Genomic DNA, 12,066 nt, shown 5'->3' with positions numbered 1-12,066 from the left:
CATGCTGACCTCTGGCTTTCCCTCTGGGCCCCCTGCAGATGCTGCTGAGCATACACTATGATGAGAACTACCACCAGGTGAATTATGGCAACATGGGGCTGCCTGACATCGACAGCAAGGTGAGAATGGAGATCAATATGGCACCCACCGCCGCTTTGCTCTACGCACCTGTGCTCATCAGAGGCCATGAAAGCCTTGTGCTTTGAGCTCTGTGCCCACATTAAGCTGTGAAAGCTGAAGTGTTGTGAGGACAGGACTCACCTGAGAGCACCAGCGAGTTCATATCTCTACTACTCCAGCTTAGGGCCCCTTCCAGATCAGGTATTGCTACAAACCTCATACTTCCTCATGAGCTGGGACCTGGAGATGAGGCCACTCTGGTTTCAGGTCATAGAAGTCTGGGTAAGCTTATGGTGTCAGCATCCCTCCCACTGCCTACAGGTTTTTTTTGGCACCAAGTGGATGATGTTCCTGGCTGTAGGTATTTATGTCCTCTTTAAAAAAAAAAAACAAAACAAAAAAAAACCAAACAAACAATAATACAATAAGAGTAGGGGACTTTAACACTCCCCTCACTGAAATGGACAGATCATCCAAGCAAAAGATCAACAAGGAAATAAAGGCCTTAAATGACACACTGGACCAGATGGACATCACAGATCTATTCAGAACATTTCATCCAAAAGCAACAGAGTACACATTCTTCTCTAGTGCACATGGAACATTCTCCAGAATAGATCATATCCTGGGTCCTAAATCAGGTCTCAACCGGTATCAAAAGATTGGGATCATTCTCTGCATATTTTCAGATCACAATGCTCTGAAGCTATAACTCAATTACAAGAGGAAATTTGGAAAGAACCCAAATACATGGAGACTAAAGAGCACCCTTCTAAAGAATGAATGGGTCAACCAGGAAAATAAAGAAGAATTGAAAAAAATCATGGAAACAAATGATAATGAAAACACAACGGTTCAAAATCTGTGGGACACAACAAAGGCAGTCCTGAGAGGAAAATATATAGCAGTACAAGCCTTTCTCAAGAAACAAGAAAGGTCTCAAATATACAACCTAACCCTACACCTAAAGGAACTGAAGAAAGAACAAGAAAGAAAGCCTAAACCCAGCAGTAGAAGAGAAATCATAAAGATCAGAGCAGAAATCAATGAAATAGAAACCAAAAAAAAACAATAGAACAAATCAACGAAACTAGGAGCTGGTTCTTTGAAAGAATTAATAAAATTGATAAACCCCTGGCCAGACTTATCAAAAAGAAAATAGAAAAGACCCAAATAAGTAAAATCATGAATGAAAGAGGAGAGATCACAACTACACCAAAGAAATACAGACAATTATAAGAACATACTATGAGCAACTCTACGCCAACAAATTTGACAATCTGGAAGAAATGGATGCATTCCTAGAGACATATAAACTACCACAACTGAACCAGGAAGAAATAGAAAGCCTGAACAGACCCATAACCAGTAAGGAGTTTGAAACAGTCATCAAAAATCTCCAAACAAACAAAAGCCCAGGGCCAGACAGCTTCTCGGGGGAATTCTTCCAAACATTTAAAGAAGAACTAATTCCTAGTCTCCTGAAACTATTCCAAAAAATAGAAATGGGAGGAAAACTTCCAAACTCATTTTCTAAGGCCAACATCACCTTGATCCCCAAACCAGACAAGGATCTCATCAAAAAAGAGAATTACAGAACAATATCCTTGATGAACACAGATGCGAAAATTCTCACCAAAATACTTGCCAATAGGATTCAGCAGTACATTAAAAGGATTATTCACTATGACCAAGTGGGATTTATTCCAGGGCTGCAAGGTTGGTTCAACATCCGCAAATCAGTCAATGTGATACAACACATCAATAAAAGAAAGAACAAGAACCATATGATACTCTCAATAGACGCTGAAGAAGCATTTGACAAAGTACAGCATCCCTTCCTGATCAAAACTCTTCAAAGTGTAGGGATAGAGGGCACATACCTCAATATTATCAAAGCCATCTATGAAAAACCCACCGCAAATATCATTCTCAATGGGGAAAAACAGAAAGCTTTTCTGCTAAGGTCAGGAACACGACAGGGATTTCCATTATCACCACTGCTATTCAACATAGTACTAGAAGTCCTAGCCTCTGGAGACATATTTTGAAAGAGTTGCTGTGGCTGATATTGAAGAGATTATTGCCTGTGTTCTCCTCTAGGAGTCTGATGGATTCCTGTCTCACGTTGAGGTCTTTTATCCATTTTGAGTTTATCTTTGTGTAGAGTGTAAGAGAATGGTTGAGTTTCATTCTTCTACATATAGCTGTCCAGTTTTCCCAGCACCATTTATTGAAGAGACCGTCTTTTTTCAACTGTATATTTTTTCCTGTTTTGTTGAAGATTAATTGACCATAGAGTTGAGGGTCCATATCTGGGCTCTCTACTCTGTTCCACTGGTCTATGTGTCTGTTTTTATGGCAGTACCATGATGTCTTGGTGATCACAGCTTTGTAATAAAGCTTGAAATCAGGTAACGTGATGCCCCTAGCTTTATTTTTGTTTTTCAATATTTCCTTAGTGATTCGGGGTCTCTTCTGATTCCATACAAATTTTTGGATTATTTGCTTCAGTTCTTTGAAGAATACCGGTGGAATTTTGATCAGAATGGCATTAAAAGTATAGATTGCTCTAGGCAGTATAGACATTTTAACAATGTTTATTCTTCCGATCTCCAAAGGCAAAGGAAACAAAAGCGAAGATGAACTTTTGGGACTTCATCAAAATCAAAAGCTTCTGCACAGCAATGGAAACAGTAAAAAAAACAAAGAGGCAACCCACGGAATGGGAGAAGATATTTGCAAATGACAGTACAGACAAAAGGTTGATATCCAGGATCTATAATGAACTCCTCAAACTCAACACACACGAAACAGGCAAACATATCAAAAAAATGGGAAGATATGAACAGACACTTCTCCAATCAAGACATACAAATGGGGGGCGCCTGGGTGGCTCAGTGGGTTAAGCCACTGCCTTCGGCTCAGGTCATGATCTCAGGGTCCTGGGATCGAGTCCCGCATCGGGCTCTCTGCTCAGCAGGGAGCCTGCTTCCTCCTCTCTCTCTCTGCCTGCTTGTGATCTCTCTCTGTCAAATAAATAAATAAAATCTTTAAAAAAAAAAAGACATACAAATGGCTGTCAGACACATAAAAAAATGTTCATCATCACTAGCCCTTAGGGAGATTCAAATTAAAACCACATTGAGATACCACCTTACACCAGTTAGAATGGCCAAAATTAACAAAACAAGAAACAACATGTGTTGGAGGGGATGTGGAGAAAGGGGAACCCTCTTCCACTGTTGGTGGGAATGCAAGTTGGTGCAGCCTCTTTGGAGAACAGTGTGGGGATTCCTCAAGAAAGTAAAAATAGAACTTCCCTATGACCCTGCAATTGCAATCCTGGGTATTTACCCAAAGATACAGATGTAATGAAAAGAGGGGCCATCTGTACCCCAATGTTTATAGCAGCAATGGCCACGGTTGCCAAACTATGGAAGGAACCAAGATGCCCTTCAACGGATGAATGGATAAGGAAGATGTGGTTCATATATACTGTGGAGTATTATGCCTCCATCAGAAAGGACGAATACCCAACTTTTGTAGCAACATAGGCAGGACTGGAAGAGATTATGCTGAGTGAAATAAGTCAAGCAGAGAGAATCAATTATCATATGGTTTCATAACAAATATCATGGAGCATAACAAATATCATGGAGGACAAGGGGTGTTAGAGAGGAGAAGGGAGCTGGGGTAAATTGGAAGGGGAGGTGAATCATGAGAGACTATGGACTCTGAAAAACAATCTGAGGGGTTTGAAGTGGCGGGGGTGTGGGAGATTGGGGCACCAGGTAGTGGGTATTAGAGAGGGCACAGATTGCATGGAACACTGGGTGTGGTGAAAAAATAATGAATACTGTTTTTCTGAAAATAAATAAATTAAAAAAAAAAAAGTCCTAGCCTCAGCAATCAGAGAACAAAAGGAAATTAAAGGCATCCAAATCAGCAAAGGAGAAATCAAACTATCACTCTTCGGAGATGATATGATACTACATGTGAAAAACCCAAAAGACTCCACTCTAAAACTGCTAGAACTTGTACAGGAGTTCAGTAAAGTGTCAGGATATAAAATCAATGCACAGAAATAAGTTGCATTTCTCCACACCAACAACAAGACAGAAGAAAGAGAAATTAAGGAGTCAATCCCATTTACAATTGCACCCAAAATCATAAGTACCTAGGAGAAAACCTAGCCAAAGAAGCAAATAATCTATCCTCAGGAAACTATAAAGTACTCATGAAAGAAATTGAGGAAGACACAAAGAAATGGAAAAATGTTCCATGTTCATGGACTGGAAGAACAAATATTGTGAAAATGTCTATGCTACCTAAAGCAATCTACACATTTAATGCAATTCCTTTCAAAATACCATCAACTTTTTTCAAAGAAATGGAACAAATAGTCCTAAAATTTATATGAAACCATAAAAGACCTCAAATATCCAGAGGAATAATGAAAAAGAAAACCAAAGTTGGTGGCATCACAATTCCGGACTTCAAGCTCTATTACAAAGCTGTCATCATCAAGACAGCATGGTACTGGCACAAAAACAGACACATAGATCAATGGAACAGAATAGAGAGCCCAGAAATAGACCCTCAACTCTAGGGTCAACTAATCTTCGACAAAGCAGGAAAGAATGTCCAATGGAAAAAAGACAGCCTCTTCAAAAATGGTGTTGGGAAAATTGGACAGCCACGTGCAGAAAAATGAAATTGGACCATTTCCTTACACCACACACGAAAATAGACTCAAAATGGATGAAGGACCTCAATATGAGAAAGGACTCCATCAAAATCCTTGAGGAGAACACAGGCAGCAACCTCTTCGACCTCAGCCGCAGCAACATCTTCCTAGGAACATCGCCAAAGGCTAGGGAAGCAAGGGCAAAAATGAACTATTGGGATTTTATCAAGATCAAAAGCTTTTTCACAGCAAAGGAAACAGTTAACAAAATCAAAAGACAACTGACATAATGGGAGAAGATATTTGCAAATGACATATCAGATAAAGGGCAAGTGTCCAAAATCTATAAGGACTTAGCAAACTCAACACCCAAAGAAGAAATAATCCAATCAAGAAATGGGCAGAGGACATGAACAGACGTTTCTGCAAAGAAGACATCCAGATGGCCAACAGACACATGAAAAAGTGCTCCACATCACTCGGCATCAGGGAAATACAAATCAGAACCACAATGAGATATCACCTCACACCAGTCAGAATGGCTAAAATTAACAAGTCAAGAAATGACAGATGCTGGAGAGGATGTAGAGAAAGGGGAACCCTCCTACACTGTTGGTGGGAATGCAAGCTGGTGCAACCACTCTGGAAAACAGCATGGAGGTTCCTCAAAAAGTTGAAAGTAGAGCTACCCGATCACCCAGCAATTGCACTACTGGATATTTACCCTAAAGATACAAACGTAGTGATCCGAAGGGGCACGTGCACCCGAATATTTATAGCAGCAATGTCTACAATAGCCAAACTATGGAAAGAACCTAGATGTCCATCAACAGATGAATGGATAAAGAAGAGGTGGTATATATACACAATGGAATACTATGCAGCCATCAAAAGAAATGAAATCTTGCCATTTGCAACAACGTGGATGGAACTAGAGGGTATCATGCTTAGCGAAATAAGTCCATCAGAGAAAGACAACTATCATATGATCTTCCTGATATGAGGAAGTGAGGATGCAACAGCGGGGTTTAAGGGGGTAGGAGAAGAATAAATGAAACAAGATGGGATTGGGCGGGAGACAAACTGTAAGTGACTCTTAATCTCACACAAAAAACTGAGGGTTGCTGGGGGGAGGGGGGTTGGGAGTAGGGGGGTGGGGTTATGGACATTGGGGAGGGTATGTGCTATGGTGAGTGCTGTGAAGTGTGTAAACCTGGCGATTCACAGACCTGTACCCCTGGGGATAAAAATAGTGGCCTTTAATTGAATTCCCGATGAAAGATAAATTGCTAAGAAGGACAATTTGGGGAAAACTAGGAAAATTTTTAATGTGAACACCCTATCAGGTGATGTTAAATTTCTTGGGGTTAATAATGATATGATATGGGGCGCCTGGGTGGCTCAGTGGGTTAAGCCGCTGCCTTCGGCTCGGGTCATGATCTCAGGGTCCTGGGATCGAGTCCCGCATCGGGCTCTCTGCTCAGCGGGGAGCCTGCTTCCTCCTCTCTCTCTGCCTGCCTCTCTACCTACTTGTAATCTCTCTCTGTCAAATAAATAAATAAAATCTTTAAAAAAAAATAATGATATGATATGGTGCCTGGATGGCTCAGTCAGTTAAGTGTCTGCCTTTAGCTCAGGTCATGATCCTGGGGTCCTGGAATCAAGCCGCATTCACCTAGGGCTCCCTGCTTAGCAGGGAGCCTGCTTTTCCCTCTCCTTCTCTCCTCACCCCACACCCTCCCCCTAGTGCTTGCTCTCTCTCTCTCGCTCTTGCTTTCTTGCTCTAACAAACAAAATCTTAACAAAAATATGACAGTGTAGGAAATGTCTTTGTTTTTATGAGGAATATGGTGAAGAATTTATGGGAAAACTGTCATAATCTCATTGTTATGTCACATATACATTTTCAGATGGATTATTGGGCAAATGTGGTGCAATGTTAACAATAAATCATCTTAATTTAAGAAAATTCATGGGCACTTTCCCAACTTTTCTGTAGGCTTGAAATTTTTCAAAATAAATCTGAAGGAAAATGTCATTGATTCACATTTTTCTTGATTCTCTGCCCTGTTTCTCTATCCACATAACAGCTTAGTTTCTTGTTAAGTTGTCCTTCCTGCTACTTTCACTTCTCTATGTTGTGTACAATACAACTTAGTGGTTAATAACATGGATTTTGGATTGGATCCCTCAATTTAATCTCCTTGAGCTCCACCTTAATATTTCTGTGGACAAATTAGGAAACTTCTTTTTTCCCCATTTTTTCAGTGGGGCTATAGGAAATTAAAATATAGGAGTAGAAGTAAAAAATATAAAAATAAGCTGAGTAGTTAAATGGATACTGATGAAAAGTTATTTGCAAGCTAAAAGGGTGTGGTAGAATTAATTTAAAATGTAGCAGAAAGTGAGAGATGAGGCAAGAGACATGAATAAATCTGTTAATATTTATTGAATTGTAATAAAAGCATTTTTTCCAAACAAAGTTAACAGTAAGAAGATCTACTGGATTTTAAAGTGAAAAGAGATGGTTAATTCCAAGGACCTTGAGTCTTCCTCTCTGTGATTTGCTCAGCTATGCCCTCATTTGTGTGTTGACTTCATCTCCAGGCTGGTTTCTCTCTTGGAGGCAAAATGGTTGTAAGACTGTGCCACATTTCATATCCACAAAACATGGCATTCAGAGGAAGAAAGACTACCTTTTTTAGTGAATCTCTTTTAAAACAAAGGAAGCCTATATCCCAGAAACTTCCAGAAAATTACCTCTTATGTCTCATTGGCCCCAAATAAGTATGGACTCTTCCTTTAACAGACCTCTAGGCTTCAGTGCTGCTAAGGGTTAGAAGTGGGAGGTGCATAAATACAAAAACAGAATTTGTCATATTCCTGGAAAAAGGAAAGGGATCAAAGCATGTGAATTTGACAACTAAAAATATCCCCTAAAATAGAGAGTGGCTACAAAGGAACAGCATTCATAGAACTTGGGTTTCCAGATTCCTTTACACCCTTAAAAAAGTGTTAAGGACCCTGTAGAGCTTTATGTATGTGAGTTATATCTAATACTAACAATATTAGAGGCTAAAACCATGAAATTAAAATTATTTATTGACTTGTTTAAAAATAAAAATAACAAAACCATTACATATTAATATAAATGATTATATTAAAGGAAATGGCTAATAAATGGCCAGATGTGTTAGATACCTTTTTAAGTATTAATGATAGGAAATTAGTAATACGTAGGTTGGTACTCACAGGAAGAAGATAGGCCTTCATTTTATTATCCAGTAGTTACAGTTTCCTACTTTTTCTTTAAAATGTTGTTTATATCTGTGCCCTCCTCTCCTTTTATCCTCCAGTGTCAGTTCTCATCATCTAATATATGAATTCTTGCAGTTAACCTTCATTCCAATCAATTGTTGGATTAGTTTTCTAAAAAATACAATCATATTACCTGGTTCTAGGAAGTATTCAGTGTCTGATGCCTCTTCAGATAAAGTCCAATTCTTAACGGTGGCATTTAAGATTCTCAGTAACCTGATCCCTTTCCACCCTTACTTCCCATATTCCACAACAGCTTTTAACAAAAGTTTTTGTCAGTTTTCTGACTCTGTCCATGGTTCACCTCCTTCATTCCAGTTCCCAGTGTCACACTTATTTCCATAAACATTGACTGTTATACTCATATCTTTTTTCCTCCAAACATCATTTTTTAAAAATTATTTTTAAGGCACATCTTACTTCTGATTCTGCATAAGGACTAAATACCCTAGGTGACAAGGATCTCCATTTCCTAAGCTCCCAAGCAACATTGATACAAATTCTAGCTCAATTTGAATCACCTGGTTGAACTTGAGCAAGCCACTCATTGTTTGAAAGTATGAGGTTTTTACTGAGAAATCCATATAAAATCATATTTAACCAGTTGGTAGGTAATATATATGAAAGTTCTAGTTTCGTTCCTAGCAGATAACATGTCCTCAGTAAATCACTTTTTTCTTTCGTATTTGCGTATTTAAATGACCAATAAATATTTTTGTTTAGGTATTTACAATTTTCACTAATTTGTGCCTCATTTATGCTTTACAACATCTCCAACTTTTTGTTAATGTTGTGAATGTATCAGTAACTTACACTGGAGTTGGTACAAGTTGGAATTCCTGATAACAAGATAAGTAATATCAGAGAAAAAAACTTTTAATTTAATGTTTTCAAGCTTACACTTCATTTTTGAATGACACCTCATCAAAGTATATGAAAATATCCAAATCCATGTGGATATAAAATCCACAACTATCAACTATTTTAATTACAGATTGATAAATCACCAGTGTATAGATATGGTATTTCAGAGAACTTGAGAATAAAATTGACTAACACTAAAGATGAAAATAGTCTTTTTTATTATACATTTTATTAGTATTCTTGTTTTTAGTAATTTTTAATGGTGGTAAAAGATATATAACAAAATTTCCACTTTCAAGGATGAAAATGTTGATTTGAGAATATTCTGTGTGAACTAATATTTAAATATATTCTCTTGAATAAACTCAAAAGAAAATTAAGACTCAAATATATACAGTTTACTTCTGACAGATGGTGTTGCTTGATCAGGGATTAATTCTTGAGATCCTGGAATATCCCAGAGTTTGCTTTGGAATTCCAGAAATTTGTCAACAGTATTATACGGAGGTGATCTTTATATACACTGACTTCTATTCCTAGTGTTACATTTATTGAAAATTGTAACTCAATACTCTTTGAAACAAAATGAATAGTTTAACTAATTTCTTTGTGAAACAGTTTGTAACCTGAAGAAAAATTATGTAGTTCATTATACTGGATGGTAGTGGCTTAGATTTTGGAAAACATTGTAGCAGAATCTCTCCTTGATGAATTTAGTAATTTGACTCCTATACTATCATGTTTTAGTAATTGAATATTTTATGTACAAAGTGGCTCTCTTCTACTTTCTCAACATTGCATGATTTAAAAAATATTTTTTCAAATTTAAGTTAATTTTCCACAGAAGATATTTCTTTTAGAATGTTATAAAATATTCTTTATGATTTTTTTCATAGCTTTTATTACTTCCTTATTTCTCAGACTATAAATAAGAGGATTTTATACTCACTAGAGTATAAAAAACAGCACCAGGTATATCTTCATCATCTTCTTTAACTGAATGTGGGCGAAGGTACACAAAGAGAAGAGAACCATAGAATATTGAGACAGAGAGAAAGTGAGACGCACAAGTAGATAAGGCTTTGCCTCTACCCTCATTGGATTTCATTTTGAAAATAGTAAAGAGAATGTAGAGGTAAGATATTAAAACACTGGCAATAGTGAAGACTTGAATTGAGCCTGAAAAGATAAATAGTACCATTTCATTGATATAAGGGTCAACACAGGAAAGTCTGTATAATGGAAAAACATCACAAAAAAAGTGATTAATTTGGTTTGACCCACAGAAAGTTAACCTAAAGAGAAATCCTATATGAATCATGGAATGAAGGTTTCCAGCTATGTAGACCCCTGTGGTCATCTGAATGCAGAGTTTCTTTGACATCATGGTGTGGTACTGCAGTGGGTTGCATATGGCCACATAGCGATCATAGGCCATTGCTGCCAGGAGAAAGCAGTCTACAGTTTCAGCAAGGGAGAAAAAATAAAATTGTGCAATGCATTCATAAAGGGAAATTGTTTTGTCCTTTGAAAAGAAGTTCTCCAACATTTTGGGGGTAATGGCACAGGAACAACAGGAATCCATCAGAGCCAGGTTGCCCAGGAAGATGTACATTGGTGTGTGAAGACGACGCTCCATAAAAATCAATGCCACCAGACCAAGATTCCCCACCATAGTGATCACATAGATAGTGAGAAACACCACAAACAGGAGGCTCTTCAACTCTGGGTGATCTGTAAATCCTATGAGGATAAATTCAGTGGTCAAGGAGTAGTTATCCTCAGTCATGTCCACCTTCTCTGTTGAGATAGGAATTTTGGAGATATAAGATTCTAATTTAAAGTATGCATAAATTTCCTTCCAAATTTTCTTTTACAGCAAAGAGAGGAGCTTCTTTAAACTTCCCTTAGTATCTCTGGATACAGGCACACACATTCCCCTAAAATGCCAGCTTTATAACCTCTGCTCTGTAAATCAGTATTCCCATGAATATTTTTGTAATTTCAAGAAGAATGCTTACAGTGGATAAGGTTTATCTTTATGAATTCATGCATGAGTAGTGTAAATTTATCATTCCTATATTTGGTTCATTGTTGGAAAATATTTCAGTGTCAGTTTTTGTATTAAAGATCCCTAAATTTACAATCCATTTTCATATATACACATTTTTTAACTGAGCAAAAAGCTTTCATATACTCTCCCAGTGGAGTGAATGCTTGAAAATAACATTCAACAGATATTAAATTTATATCTTAGGAATTGTATGAAGATCACAAAGGATTAAAAATGGGATCTTCACCTTCAGACAAAATTACTTGGAATATCCAATGCAATAAATATCTATATATTTTCACCTCTTCTCATCCCTTTCCCTGGTATTCGCTCTGTCCATGCCAACATTCCTGTTGATCTTTGCCCAGATTTCTAAATCCCTTCTTTCTTTATGTAAACCATACATATAATAATTACATATAATGTTTATGCATACATATAATGCTACTTAAGAAAGTTTAAACTAAATTCTCCAGACCACATTGATTTTCACTTCCCGGATTCTCAAACATATCCTATATACCCAACACAATCTAGAGTTGCTTGTGTATAATCTACGTGGCTTTTCCCCCTCATATATGCATATACAGTTTCTTTATTATTGTAGACGTTTGGGTTAAGCTATGACCTATACTTATAGTAAGAGTTATTTAATGCTATAGAGAAAAAAGTATTGATTCCAGCCCTAGCTTCAAACACCTGAGATAGGTGAACTTGTCAGTATACTACCACTGATCCTTAGTGGCAGCTTTGGTTTCTGAAAATTGAGACTGCTTATCTTGAAGAATAGCCTACAAAGGAAATTCTTCAAAATTTATCATTAAAAACATTATGTATCATTCTCTAATCCAAATTAACCCATCTACTATTTTCCTATTTCCCAAGAAACTTATATATAAGATTTTCTGAAGTATATCACAGTACTTTAAAAGCTAAAAAAAAAAAATAAACTTGCCTGCTTGCCTGTATATTTTAGTTTTGTAACACGTAGCAAAGGGGAAAAACCTTAAACCTTAATATG

At 37.2% G+C, this 12,066-nt stretch overlaps 1 protein-coding gene across 1 annotated transcript; it reads right to left on the bottom strand.

The window, feature by feature from the left end:
* Positions 1–9,914: 9,914 nt before the first annotated feature.
* LOC122910397 (olfactory receptor 5K1-like) lies at positions 9,915–10,781 on the bottom strand. Its single transcript, XM_044255024.1, has one exon. The coding sequence runs from the start codon at positions 10,779–10,781 to the stop codon at positions 9,915–9,917; it is 867 nt and encodes a 288-aa protein (XP_044110959.1).
* Between the last annotated feature and the right edge of the window lie 1,285 nt (positions 10,782–12,066).

This window comes from Neovison vison, chromosome 6 (assembly GCF_020171115.1).
Source record: "Neovison vison isolate M4711 chromosome 6, ASM_NN_V1, whole genome shotgun sequence".
NCBI lineage: Eukaryota > Metazoa > Chordata > Mammalia > Carnivora > Mustelidae > Neogale > Neogale vison.
The sequence above is the reverse complement of the archived record's forward strand: the minus strand, read 5'-3'. Positions and strand labels throughout refer to the sequence as shown.

Bases quoted from the DNA above. Each gene is read 5' to 3' on its own strand.
- LOC122910397 (XM_044255024.1), bottom strand. From the start codon at position 10,781: ATGACTGAGGATAACTACTCCTTGACCACTGAATTTATCCTCATAGGA.